Source organism: Nannobrachium achirus (genome assembly GCF_963921795.1).
Source record: "Nannobrachium achirus genome assembly, chromosome: 22".
NCBI classification, from domain to species: Eukaryota; Metazoa; Chordata; class Actinopteri; order Myctophiformes; family Myctophidae; genus Nannobrachium; species Nannobrachium achirus.
In genome coordinates, this window is record NC_137829.1 from 47,240,042 (window position 1) to 47,255,093 (window position 15,052).

The 15,052-nt window shown below is 43.1% G+C and overlaps 1 protein-coding gene across 1 annotated transcript in view; it reads right to left on the reverse strand.

Annotated features, from left to right (window-relative positions):
- Positions 1 to 1,970: 1,970 nt before the first annotated feature.
- asic4a (acid-sensing (proton-gated) ion channel family member 4a) overlaps positions 1,971 to 15,052 on the reverse strand; it is a gene marked incomplete at its 3' end in the record, with an annotated part of 310,423 nt that continues 297,341 nt past the window's right edge. Inside the window, exons 9-10 of the mRNA XM_080752929.1 lie at positions 9,471 to 9,593; positions 1,971 to 2,144 (exon numbers count right to left, since the gene is read on the reverse strand). Of these exons, the coding sequence (XP_080609055.1) occupies positions 1,971 to 2,144; positions 9,471 to 9,593 (297 nt within the window). The remainder of the gene's footprint in view (positions 2,145 to 9,470; positions 9,594 to 15,052) is intronic.

Consider the following 15,052-nt stretch of genomic DNA (forward strand, 5'->3'; position numbering starts at 1 on the left):
TCTTATGTCATGTGACTTGCAGCAGATTCTGATGACATCACTGAAACTCACCTTCACGTGTCATCAGGTGAGGCTTTTAGTGCCTACGAGAAAAACTGCTCTGAGCAGGAAATGCCCAAATAAGTCATTTCCTGTGTACAGTCCTTTAATCCCACCCCTTCTCCTCCGAGGCCCTCCCCTCTCTTTCTCATCCTGGGAGGGCGGAGCAGAGGTGATGATTGACAGGGAATATCCCTCAACAGTGACACCTGCAGGCAAGTGCTTTGTCACTTTGTAAAAAATAGCCTGTCACGAGACCTTTAACCTTTTATGTTTCTTTCATAAATAAAGGCCCTACTCACAAAAGTAGAAAAATAGCCGATCTGCAAGCTCACAACGTGTTGAATCGCGACGTGTTGAGAGCTTGTAGATCGTCTTTTTTTTTTTTCTTTTTTTTTTTTGTGTGTGCAAATTTTCAATTAGAATCCTGAACTATTTTGGACATAATATGAGGTACCCGTCCGACAACAGCGTTGGAAGGATGTCGACTTCCAAATCCAAGATAATAAATGATTAGAATGAAATAAATTCACAATATTCTCTCATATTCTATAGGCTGATTGGAAATGGAACTATGGCCTGTTGTTATGCATCATATATTTTCTTTATATTGTATACAATATAGAGGGGTAATTATAGTAATCTCTTAATAATAAATACATAATTTACCTTGGTGTAATGCTTCAGTACTACCGGTATATGGTACAGGTGTATTTTCCGAGAATGAAGCAAAGTAGTTTGAGGAGTATATGGTCCAAAAAACAAACAATCATTAAGGTGATCGCTGATCATCGATCGATCCCGATCTCCCTCAATCAATCAATCAATCGGATTGTTCTTTGTTTCTTTTCACTTTGAGCGTAAATTGGATCAAGATGACAAAGCAGTTCCTGTTCTCATAGTGGTGACAAAATGAAGGTACCAGAAAAAACGATTGGTCCTGAAATTGAAAAATTGCTTCTCGCTTCTCGAACTTGAAAGTGGAACAAAGCTGGGGGACGGGGGAGTGGGGGATAGGGGATTGTGGGGGTGGGGCGGGGCGGGCCAAAAACTCCAAACATTACATTGTCCAATTTGTGCCTACAACGCGTACACGTACATACAGTAGTGGTCTGTTTTAGCAGCGCACGTTTGGTGTTCCACTTTGGCTGTAGCTTTTTCCTGTGGTGACAGAACAAGGAGAAGAGGCTGTGACGGAGATTCCGAGGGTCTCGGCTGTTTAACGCAGTGTTTCCCAACCTTGGGGGGCAAAGATGGAAGGGGTGGGGAGGGGGATTGTCTGTTTGGAGGTAGTCCATATTTTCAAACATGTTGCACAATAGTGCGGGGCCTTAAGGGGAGAAAATGCTCATTTCGTGCAAATCAGTCTAAAAGCGCCACATTTTTGCAGAATTTTGCAAATACCCAGAAAAAGTTCTGCTTTAAGTAGGATGTGAGGGGTCTAACTAGGGGTTTGTCATGATTCCGAATCCATTGCAAGCATTTGTTATGCACAAAAAACATTCCTTGGGCTAGAAATGGCCCCACAAAACACCCACAAAACTGTGAAAAGTGATGACTCATTACCAAACCATCGTTTTGTGGGGCCATTTGTCTGGGTATTTTCCTCCTGTATAGAGAGTCGATGGGAGCCCAACTTGATTCGGCCGCTGTGGCGACCCCGACGGTCGTCGGCTCGGGAGCCCTAGCTAAATCATTAGAGCATACCCTGGGCTACATCTGTGCAAAATTTGGTGCTTTTAGACTGATTTGCACGAAATGAGCATTTGGGGGGGGGGGGGGTTGGGAACAATTGCGTTTTTGGACGCCCCCTCCTGGGGAGAGGAGACCACTCACTCACTCACTCACTCACTCATCTTTTGTCGTCATCATCGGGACAGAGGAAAACGACAAACGACGACGACAAGAACAAACTGTGCCGCCGCTTTTTCCTAGCAAGCAAAGTCCTCGAACACGCCGCCATGGCGGACTCCACCCCCTCCTCCCCCTCCCCCTCCCCCTCCCCCTCCTCTTCCTCCCCCGTGGTGGTGGTGGTGGTTGGGGAGGAGCGTGTTGGCGTACGCCCCTGACTCCCCCTGACTCCGCGTCAGCGCGTCGCTGGGCTCCTGGGTTTGAGAAACGGAGAGAGAGAGAGAGAGAGAGAGAGAGAGCAGGGGCGTCAATTGGGTATGGCAGGGGTATGCAGCTGCCATACCTTGAGTCCAGGGGGGAAAATAAAAGTTACTTTTAAATATAAATCCATGAATGTCTCTTTGTCTATCTGTTCTGATTATTATGTTAAATTACAGTAAAACAACTACAAATGCAAAATGTAACAAAATGTTCACTTTAGGCCTATTATAATTATATTCTCCCTACTTGTATTCTCCCCATCTTGACAAAATGGTATATTCCCAGGTTCTGCAGGTCAGCTGCACGGGTGCAATGCATTATTGTTAATTGTGGCACGTTTACTAACATGCCAAGTTTAGCTGCACTTGAACAACCGTTCAAGACTGCCATATCCAGCCCAATAAACTGTAGAAATGGGGGGGAAAATAGAATGTACTTCTTAAAATAAATGTATCATGCCTGTTGCTAAGGTATGGCAACATCACCAGTCATGTTGCCATACCGTAGCTTTTTCTGAACTGACGCCACAGAGAGAGAGAGAGAGAGAGAGAGAGAGAGAGAGAGAGAGAAGGCAGCAAAGATCAACATGTCAAGTCATCGTATCGCACAATTAACCACCTTAACAACTCATTGACCACCCGAGTTAAGCCCTTTGCACACAGGCGCGTTTATCCGCACGGATAAAACGGACAATTTCATTTTTTTTAAAGAAAACAATGATTCTCTACGACCTCATGCACACCGGATCCGAATTAGCCGTGCGACGAGTGGCTGCGGCCGTGCGTTTTTTTCTCGATCGAACCCAGTTCGATTTGTGCGTCTTGTCGCATGCGGTAAAAAACTCATCACTCCTTTTATGACTCCTTTTGGGATCCGCAGCGCCGATTGCGCACAGCATTGCACACCAAATCCAATGCGTTTTATTCATACAGCAAACGGAAGAAACTCAACTGTCCTGTGTGCAAAGGGCTTTAATACGACATGAATAATCCAGCCACTGCCGTCGATTTCCATTTTTCGTACACTTTTCAAGTCGTCACAGAATATTTATCTGCAGTATACGGCCGATCCCCCATAAATCTGCTATTTTCAAATGATTTGTATGCGTCTGAAAACTTGAAGTGGGACATTCTGCACAATGAGTGCTTTTACTTTTCTTACTTTAAAGGGATATTTCACTTTAAAAAAAAACTGTTGGTCATTTTATCGTCTAATCAGGCTTTTATGAACACCCTGAACAGTTTTTAATTGCGACCGTCAGGGAGCAGTTTACTATGAAAACCTCCACCGGCCGTCCGTCCGTCCGTCCGTCCGTCCGTCCGTCACACGTCACACCTTTGTTTGTGTACGGTGTGATGTCATATATCTTCAGTATGACATCACACCACATGTGTACACAAACCTTTGTGTACGTTGCTGTGGCAACAGTCTGTTGTTGCTGGTCTGTTAGTGTACGTTAGCAACCACCTTAGCAACCATGGTTTTACCCTAGCAACCAACTGTTTACCCTAGCAACCAACTGTTTACCATAGCAACCATGTTTTTTTACCCTAGCAACCAACTGGGCATAAAAGGGATTCTGTTAGGGATCTCCATATATGGGCATAAAAGGGATTCTGTTAGGGATCTCCATATATGGGCATAAAAGGGATTCTGTTAGGGATCTCCATATATGGGCATAAAAGGGATTCTGTTAGCTGTTAGTGATCTCCATATATGGGCATAAAAGGGATGCTGTTAGGGATCTCCATATATGGGCATAAAAGGGATTCTGTTAGGGATCTCCATATATGGGCATGAAAGGGATTATGTTAGGGATCTCCATATATGGGCATAAAAGGGATTCTGTTAGCTGTTAGTGATCTCCATATATGGGCATAAAAGGGATGCTGTTAGGGATCTCCATATATGGGCATAAAAGGGATTCTGTTAGGGATCTCCATATATGGGCATGAAAGGGATTATGTTAGGGATCTCCATATATGGGCATAAAAGGGATTGTATCCCAGATGATGCCCTGTACTTGGGATTTGTTGATGTAAATGTTCACATAGAGTGTAATAATTGGTAAAACAAACTTTTGGCCTATTTGTGGAGATAAGCGACCAACGGTCGCTTATCTCCCGATTAGGGAGTCTTACTGGTTTGCTTGATTCAATATTTAAACTAGATCAACTAGTGGTCAGAGCTGTATAGCAAACCGCGGTCGCGTCCGCGTCTTTCGGCCGTTTTTCGCCGCGGACCGGGCCTCTCGCCACCGCGTCCGCCTGCAGCTCGCCGAGATGTATCTTTAGAGGGGTCCCTGGTTCCTGTGCGTTCAGGCATTCCGGAGAAACGGACTCCTTCACCCGAGTATGTTGTTGTTATGTTGAGGCAAGCTACTTCCTGAGAAGTCAGCAAGATGCGCCTGTGATTGGCCGGTAGTGTACCATGTGTTTATGATCAGAATATTTATCTGCAGTATACGGCCGATCCCCCATAAATCTGCTATTTTCAAATGATTTGTATGCGTCTGAAAACTTGAAGTGGGACATTCTGCACAATGAGTGCTTTTACTTTTCTTACTTTAAAGGGATATTTCACTTTAAAAAAAAAACTGTTGGTCATTTTATCGTCTAATCAGGCTTTTATGAACACCCTGAACAGTTTTTAATTGCGACCGTCAGGGAGCAGTTTACTATGAAAACCTCCACCGGCCGTCCGTCCGTCCGTCCGTCCGTCCGTCCGTCACACGTCACACCTTTGTTTGTGTACGGTGTGATGTCATATATCTTCAGTATGACATCACACCACATGTGTACACAAACCTTTGTGTACGTTGCTGTGGCAACAGTCTGTTGTTGCTGGTCTGTTAGTGTACGTTAGCAACCACCTTAGCAACCATGGTTTTACCCTAGCAACCAACTGTTTACCCTAGCAACCAACTGTTTACCATAGCAACCATGTTTTTTTACCCTAGCAACCAACTGGGCATAAAAGGGATTCTGTTAGGGATCTCCATATATGGGCATAAAAGGGATTCTGTTAGGGATCTCCATATATGGGCATAAAAGGGATTCTGTTAGGGATCTCCATATATGGGCATAAAAGGGATTCTGTTAGCTGTTAGTGATCTCCATATATGGGCATAAAAGGGATGCTGTTAGGGATCTCCATATATGGGCATAAAAGGGATTCTGTTAGGGATCTCCATATATTGGCATGAAAGGGATTATGTTAGGGATCTCCATATATGGGCATAAAAGGGATTGTATCCCAGATGATGCCCTGTACTTGGGATTTGTTGATGTAAATGTTCACATAGAGTGTAATAATTGGTAAAACAAACTTTTGGCCTATTTGTGGAGATAAGCGACCAACGGTCGCTTATCTCCCGATTAGGGAGTCTTACTGGTTTGCTTGATTCAATATTTAAACTAGATCAACTAGTGGTCAGAGCTGTATAGCAAACCGCGGTCGCGTCCGCGTCTTTCGGCCGTTTTTCGCCGCGGACCGGGCCTCTCGCCACCGCGTCCGCCTGCAGCTCGCCGAGATGTATCTTTAGAGGGGTCCCTGGTTCCTGTGCGTTCAGGCATTCCGGAGAAACGGACTCCTTCACCCGAGTATGTTGTTGTTATGTTGAGGCAAGCTACTTCCTGAGAAGTCAGCAAGATGCGCCTGTGATTGGCCGGTAGTGTACCATGTGTTTATGATCGGCGATATGATTGGCCAACGTAAACACATGATGCAGATGACGTCATTTTGCCGCGAAATTCTCCCCCCCTCACGGCTCATAGAAAACATATAAAGAGAAGGCTTTAGAAGCTGAAATTAACGGAGTGGGTGTTCTAAAACTTTAGCGATTTAACAGTTAGGACAATTTTAAGATTTGTTTTATAAAAAAAGTTACATGGTATAACTTTAAGTAAAAGAAAAGTACTCTTTCCACCACTGGAAAAGAGGTCACAAGCAGTTTCCTTTGCAGAGCAGCAGTTTATATTGGGTCCATTGGAATTCCAAAAATTGCCATAAGAGGGTTAGGACCCGTTGTCCTCTGATAGGATTCAAATGTTTTAGCTGCGGGATTCCTTTAGCTGGAGTCAGGCGTGTCAAACCAAATTCTGGGCCCTGGGTACAAGGATTCACTCACATGTTGTGCTTTAACTACTGAAAAATAGCAGATATACAAGCTCACAGCGAGCTTGTAGATCTGCTATTTTTGAAAAAACGTGAAAAAGTCTTTGAATATTTCAAATCCTTCTATGTTTTTTTTTTTTTTTTTTTTTAACCTATGTTTCTATGTCAGTGGTGCTCAAACCTAACCCTAACCACCCTTTCATGTGAAGGACCCCCAAAATGAATTTGGCCACGGACCCCCATCTCAAAATATTTAGTTCCAGGGACCCCCCCCCCCCCCCCCAGAAAAAGCTACATTTGAGTTACAAATATTCGCTTAAAAAAATACATATATTCAAAGATTTGCACATCTTCACGACGGTGCCACGCTGCGAGCTTGTAGATCTGCTATTTTTCCATAGCTATAGTATAAAATAATTAAGGCCCCCTCCACCTTGGGCCCTAGTAACTCAGTCCCACTCCCCCCCCCCCCCCTCCCTTGTGACGCCCCTGGCTGGAGTCATGACCACAGCATGAAGACATGGTTAGGGCCGCTCATGTATCATTTATGTCGTGGAACATCTTGCATCACAGAAGTCCTTGTCTTTGATTTCCAGCTGCGGCCTGCAGAGTGGTGTATCACTGAAATAAGATGCTTCTCTTCTGGTGGGTGAAGGGGGAAGCCCACAGGGAGTTCTGAATGGATACTAGAGGGGGACGCAAATTAATGGAAGCATGTTTTGCGTTATCCTTTTGATTATGGTGGGTCAGACGATCTCAGATGTATGTTGCATGTGGCATATATTTACGTCACGATCAATAAAGAATAAAGATATCAATCAGAATCGCCATCATTCAGCAAAAAAACAGCAGATGTACACGCTTACAACGTGTCACGTCGTGAAGCGTCGTGAGCTTGTAGATCGGCTATCTTTGTTGAAGAAACTAGGTGTAATGTAGGCTGAAAAGATTGTATTAAAGCATATACTGTAAGTGGTTAAACTGAAGTGATATTGATCAATTCAAAATATTATCAAATATTGGGTTAGGGTTAGGGTTAACCCTAACCCTAACCCTTCTGAGGCACCCCTGGACTTGCGTCACGGCACCCTTGGGTGCCACGGACGGGCACCCACTTTGAGAACCACTAGACACCAACAAAACCTTACAGAGATATGGCCCAGGAAGTACAGGAAACACTGAGCTACAGTATGGGGCTGTTAAGTCTGACATCATTTTGTAGGCAGAGGAGAACTTTTGGGGCCAAAAGGCCCCAGCGCCCGTGAATCTTTTTACTATTTTTACTATTTACTAATTTTTCTTCTCTTTGTTGTTGAAAGGAAAGTGGTAGAATTATACTTTGGTCGTTATTTTTGTCTCTGATCTGTTGAAATAGCGAGGGACAGATATTGACAATAAATCTGCTTGGAGGTCTGACTACAAAATGATGTCACGGCTTAATAGCCCCATAGACCCATTTCTCAGAGCGGCAACCACCAGTAAGACTCCCTAATCGGGAGATAAGCGACCAACCTGTCACACTGCTGACATCAGTATGACATCACACAGTACACAAATGACCCTTATATAAGACCGGCATTATCTACTGACAGATTAGTAACAAGATGTCAAAACCGTTGAAGGTTGAATCTCCAGATATGGAGATAACCAACACATCACTCCATATATGGAGATAACCGACGAATCTCACTAAGTCTGACCTCACAAGCCCCATATTTGGACACGAACAACATATAACTCCATATATAGAGACATAGCTGCTGACATCAGTATGACATCACACTGCTGACATCAGTATGACATCACACCGTACACAAATGACCCTTATATAAGACCGGCATTATCTACCGACAGATTAGATGCAAGCAGGATCTCGACTCTGACACAACTCATCGGCTCATAAGCTGGTTCTCCCTCCATATATGGAGATAACCGACGAATCTCACTAAGTCTGACCTCACAAGCCCCATATTTGGACACAAACAACATATAACTCCATATATAGAGACATAGCTGCTGACATCAGTATGACATCACACTGCTGACATCAGTATGACATCACACCGTACACAAATGACCCTGACGGCACACACCAAGCAGTGTGATGTCATACTGATGCGGAGATATGAGCAGGGCAAAGGTGTGACGTGTGACGTGTGACCGACGGACGGACGGACGGACGGTGGAGGTTTTGATACTAAACTGCGACCTGACGGTCGCAATAACTGTGGTGTCAAGCAGCACCTATGTGTGTGGTGTGGACCAGGGACGCGCAGAGAATGTTAGAGAGGCAGGGGCTAAAATTACCATAGGGCCTTTTTGGTGAAAATATTGAAAATTGCAGACCTCCAAGCTCACAACGCGTCGCTGCGACGCGTACGTTGTGAGCTTGGAGGTCGGCTATTTTCAATAATTCTTTCAACATAAGAAGTTGCATTCAAGTTCAGGAGAGTTTGGACAAGGTCATTCTCTTGAATGCTGCCTTCAGGTATGGCATGGAAAGAGGGCATTTGCATTTCTTTCACCATAGTAAAAACTGCATTCATGGTCTGGAGAGGGCACTTTTTTACAGACGGGTAAAAGGGCCCCCTTTGATGTCTATGTGTGCACGTGCCTGGTGTCTCTATACATTGGTACCAGGGACGTGCTGGCCATTGGGAAAAGCAGGACAACTCCCGAACGGCCGGTTTATTCCCGGCCGGTCCAGGCCGGCCATTAGGAAAAAATGTAAAAATAAAATGTCAGCCTTCGTTCCATTTTGGGGGCTGGGCAGCCAACAAAGTAAATCGTCACTGTCGGACAGAAACCTCGTATATCCAAGTTTCAAATGTATAATTTTTTTCGCAAAGCAAAGCCCTGCTTCATCATACAAGGCCGTTGCACAAAAGTAGTGAAAACAGCAGATTGGCTGTTTTCACTAGTTTAAATCATTTTTAAAATGATAAATACAAAACAAACGGTTTTGGACATACAAGGTTTCCACCCGACAACGACAAAATATAACTTATGTACAGTAATTGGCCCACTGGCTTGTCACTTGTCATGATCTGAAATGACAAATCTTTGAGTAGCAGCAGCGCTATAGAGAGAGAGATCTCTCTCTATAGCGCGCAATGAGGGCCTCTGCAACTCTTTTCCCCGGGCTGAATCAGGGGCCCAGCACGTCCCTGCACATACAGCAGTATGTACTGACTGTGTTGTACCTTAGCTTTCACATCCTCCAGTCCCACGGTCGCAACGGCGCTGGTCTGCTGCTTGTTCTGCTGCTTCTCCTCCTTCTGCTGCTGCTGGGGTCTCAGCACACGCTGCAGACGCTGCTTCATCACCTGAGAGAGAGAGGTAGAGGCAGAGGGAGGGAGAGGGGGAGAGAGAGAGAGAGAGACAGAGAGAGAGAGAGAGAGAGAGAGAGAGAGAGAGAGAGAACTCAGAGTTACAGTACTATGATGCCTCCTCTGTGGTGCAAAGCACTGCATTCACAGACTTGTTTTTTATACATACCTGTGTAGGCTATCGTTGCTGTCGGGAAGAAATCTCCTATTTGTGTTTTTGTCCGTAAATTAACGTCCTACTTGATCATTCTACCCTACAGTGTCACACAATAGCATCAAAGGTAGAAGATCTACAAGCGCCAAACATGGCGTGAAGCGACACTTTTCGAGCTTGTCGATCTGCTACTTTTGCTATTTTTTGAATCCTGAAAAGTAACAGTTTTGTACCGACAGAGAAGATATAGTGGCTTTGTTTCTATCCTTAATCACTTTAGGCCTAGAATTATTGACTGCTTTAACCAGTGAAAAATAGCAGATATACAAGCTCACAGCGCGGCACCGAGTGCCGCACTGCGAGCTTGTAGATCTGCTATTTTTGCAAAAAAAGTTGTGAAAATGTGTGCAAATCTTTGAATATATGTATTTTCAAAGCGAACGTTTGTAACTCAAATTTTGCTTCTGGGTGGTCCCTGGAACTAGATATTTTGTGATGGGGGTCCGTGGCCAAATAAATATCAGTTTGGGGGTCCTTCACATGAAAAGGTTTGAGAACCACTGACATAGTAGTCTCTCGAGAACAGACTAACTGAGCTCCAGTTGAAGTGAAAAGGACCTTTTCTTTGACGATGGCTGGCCAGATTGTTGACATACAAACATCGTTTTTTCAAAAAATCTTAGAAGGATTCAAAAGACACTTATGTAATCGGGTCAAAAATCAAATTTTCACGATTTTTCAAAAATAGCAGATCTACAAGCTTGCAGCGCGGCACTCGGTGCCGCGCTGTGAGCTTGTATATCTGCTGTTTTTTTTTTATATTTAAAGCATAAAATATTGCGTCATAATGTGTTCAGGGCTAAATGGGTTAATCACTGCCATATACCTCAGGTTTGGACCTCGGCTTAACGACTTTCATTTCATTACTACTTTGGCATTTCAAATACATTTCCTTTACAACTCCTAGTAAAAGGCAACGATCTCTCTGTGCTCAGTTAAGGTCAGGCACAGACAGATTAGCTATAGAAACAGCTCGGAACAGGGACACACCGCCAAGCAAACTGTATCTTCTATTTGTAGGAAACTGTTGAAAATGAAATTCATTTTATGTGCTGGCTGAATTGTGAAATAGCCTACATACATTGGGATGACCATTTATATCCTTTGTTTTTATTGCCCAGCCATAATTGTAATATTCCTTTTGTAATCATCCAATTAGCCAATTAAAGACCATACCGTCCTAATAATGGTTTGGTCCTAGTTTTAATCACTTAGGTCCCATTATATACTTATTTTCTTTTTTCTTTTTAAGAAATCCTCAATAAAATACTATCTACAGGCTCAAAACGTATTGTATTGTGAAATGTTGTGAGCTTGTAGATCGTCTAATTTTACTATTTTTCTAAATGAAAAGATTAGATAAAATGTTATCGTGTTACCGAACAGTTTTTTGTTTTTTTTTGTTTTTACTATATCTACTGCATAGTACTGTGTTCTATCCGTCTGTCATTCAATGTTATATGAGATACTTCAATGGTTTCCTATGGAAATAAGCTTAGTCTTTTCTAGGCGTTGTTATTTGCTATTTTTGACAAAGAAGAGCAGACTAAAGGATTTGATGGTTCAAGTGGTTGAATGTCTGAAAATACACATTACTCCAACATGATGACAGTGTTGTCAAACAAGTCTAAGCTGTCTAAGAAATCTATGAACATTTCTAATCTGCTACACAATTTTATACAATATGTAGTGGGGGGTCCCTGCTTCATCTCTCTCTCAGCTAAGGGGTCCCTGGCCTGAAAACGTGTATTTTCCTCCTGTATAGAAAGTCGACGGGAGCCCAAATTGATTATACGCGCTGTGGCGACCCCGAAGGTCGCCGACTCGGGCGCCCTAGCTAAATCATTAGACTAGAGCATGCTCTGGGCTACATCTGTGCAAAATTTGGCGCTTTTAGACTAACTAGCCCTTACCCGTTCAAAGATATGAGCTCCGAAATGATGTGCAGTGTGTGGATTATGGGATGTGCACTGTGCACACAGTATATGAGGGATGGAAAGTAACTTTAACTGGTGCTTGCATGCTAATATGTAGGAGCATCAATGTAAGAAATACCCGTTCCATTTAACGGCTACAGAGATACTGTGTACCGATCTGCATGATTTTGGACAACATCTGTAACAGGCAAACTATGGCACCACCTCTTTAAAGCAGAACAACGTTGGTCAATTTATAATGACACGGATGACATTGAACGATCTTATCGTTATAAATGTCTGCTTCGCCCATTTCAGACAGAACTTTAGAAGAGCTATTAATGATTTTATAAAACCTCGTTCCCTTGAGAAAACCTTGCTGAAATGTAATGGAACAATCCTTTTGAATAATGATTGGTTCCACGATTGACCTTCTTTGGACCAAGGCTGCCGTTGCTATATTTTCAGCCACTAAAATGTCTGCTATGTGAGTCAAAATAGGGATAGATTTTTAACCCATTAAGACCTGGAATTATTTTATGCTTCAGCTATTGAAAAATAGCAGGTGCCGTGCTGCGAGCTTGTAGATCTGCTATTTTGAAAAGATCTTGAAAATATTTGCAAATCTTTGAATATATATGTTTCAAAGCAATCTTCTGTAACTCAAATCTCTGCTTCTGGGGGTCCCTGGAACAACATATTTGGAGATGGGGTCCATGGCCCAAAAAAACACTGATTTAGTAGAAGGATTTAGAAGACATTATTTTATACAATTGGGTCAAACTATTCAAAGACTTGCACTTTTTTTTCTTAAAAAATAGCAGATCTACAAGCTCGCAACGCGGCACTTGGTGCCACGCTGTGAGCTTGTATATACACTTGTATATACACTATACACTACACAATAATACACTTATTAGCCCACAGACCCCCATTTGAAAAGATACGCCAGAGACCCCCATGAGAGAAGACTTTTTCAGCTCAAGGACCCCCAGTTTGACATACATTAGGCTACGGACCCCCATTTAATGGTATATTTCTATCACTGAGACCCCGATTTATATTGTAAAATCAATGTTAATTTAACTCTGAGAGTGTACAAATGGAACCAAATGGGTCCATTTGGTTCCTAACGGGTCCATTTGGTTCCATTTGTACACTCTCTGAGTTACATAAGGGTCCATTTGGTTCCATTTGTACACTCTCTGAGTTACATAAGGGTCCATTTGGTTCCATTTGTACACTCTCTGAGTTACATAAGGGTCCATTTGGTTCCCAACTACCTTTTAGCCCCTGGAACTCCCCCCAGTTTCCCCGGAACCCACTTTGAGAACCAATGGTCTATACCAGGGCCCAGGGGTCTTCAACGTTTTCAGGCCAAGGACCCCTTAGTTGAGAGAGAGATGAAGCAGGGACCCCTAAGCCTTTTCATAGATTCCATATACAGTAGTTTCATTATTTGGCAGCACAATCATCAGTGTATTTTGGGTTCATGTCAGTTTTCAAATATTTAACCACTTGAACTGTCAATACCTAATAAACTTGACATTTCACTCTGTACTTAGTCTGCTCTTTTTCCCCTCTACACCAAATGTTGTGGAACAAAAAACAGTGACACCTAGTGGTGGTTTGAAATGCTGTTCATAGGAACCTTTGTAGGTAGGAACCTTAGTTTGGGGAAAACTTAGTGGAAGGACATTTCTTACAAGCTACAGGAAGTTTAGTTGACATGAGTATTGTGTGTTGTTTTCATGCTCTGTTCACAATCCAGCTCCATCCTTCTTGTTTTGCCCTCAAAAAGGCATAATCTGTAAGTGATTCTTATTGTTATGATGTTAACTTTGTAACAATATATTAATTCATATTTACATAATCTGCATTTGAAATGCATTTAGTGTTTGTTTACTCTGTTCCTACTAGCCTGGCCTCTAGTTCTAATAGGCCTACCTACCTTGATAATTGACAACTCACTCTAGTAATGGTTTATTTTATACATATAAAAGGTTATACTTAGCAAGAGAACCCTGTTGGGAGAAATTGTGTTTACATGCTTACATGTACAGTATACACTTTACATAGAATCCTAATGTTAACTCATTCTGTGCCTATCCCGAACATGTTCGGGATATGTTCAATCCAAAACATTTTTTTTTTTTATTAATTGACTTACCCTGAGCTGCTTGTAGAGTCGTGGGTGGTCCTGGCTCGTCCTACGCTAGCCAGCTAGCCATTTTACATGGTCCGACGATATATTCCATTAAAAATGGTTTAAAATACATTTTTGAGACCCCCAATGTTCACCGAATGTTCAGCGCCGCTTCCGGAACGTAGTCCAGTGTGCCTATCCCGAACATGTTCGGGATTTTTAATGAAATGAATAAAATGATCTGAGGCCTTCTGAAGCCTGAGCCTAAATTTAAAATCCAGTGGTCCAAATCCTGGGGAAGCCATGCCGGCCGTGAGCCGCGAGCGTAGCCGCGAATCGCCGCCGAATCCAATGAAAAACCACATCTTTGGAGGCCCATATCTCTGGATTGTGTTTTTAGGGATGTGGCGCGAGGTTTATTTACGGCAAAATCGCCGAAAAATGATCTTTAAAATAACAAAATGGGAATAGCTATTCTGTTAGCATTATCATCCGGGACCTTTCCATGACGTGCACGAACGTGAGCACGCGCGTCACTGCAACGTGAGTCCCCGGATGCTAATGCGCTCGCCTATGGGAGAAAGCCTGGCATTCTTTGGCGCCATCTAGGGGCTGGCACTGGTAGGGTTAAAATGCTTATTGCATACTTACTGTATATTTCTGAATTACATCATTACAAGTCCTCTATTTGGTCATACACTGCATTTTAGTGAGAATGACAATTGTCTGTATCTCTGTTTTCAGTTTTACACTTTTCTACTTAAAGAATCATCAGAAGGATTCCACTTGTCTCTGGCTGTTCTTATGTGGATAAGAGTTTAGCTGGCTGTATAACCAAGCTCAATGTGCATGCTTGGTGAGGACAGCACACCAAACCTCTTTGCCGAAAATAGCAGATCTACAAGCTCACAACGCCTCACAGTGTTGGCTAAAGTTCTCAGAATACAGACATTAGGGTTCAAGTGGTTAACTCATTAAAAGCCAACCCCGCGATGTCGCGGGAAAAGTAATAGAGTATCTATAGTGCCATCCACGCGATGTCGCGGGAAAAGTAATATATTACTGTAACGGCGAGTAAAAATACCTAGTACAATGGCCGACGCTCCGGAGACGAAATCCGCGCTGATTTGTCATCATCACGGCTCCACGAGCACACAATAGTCATCCCATAACATTGAGG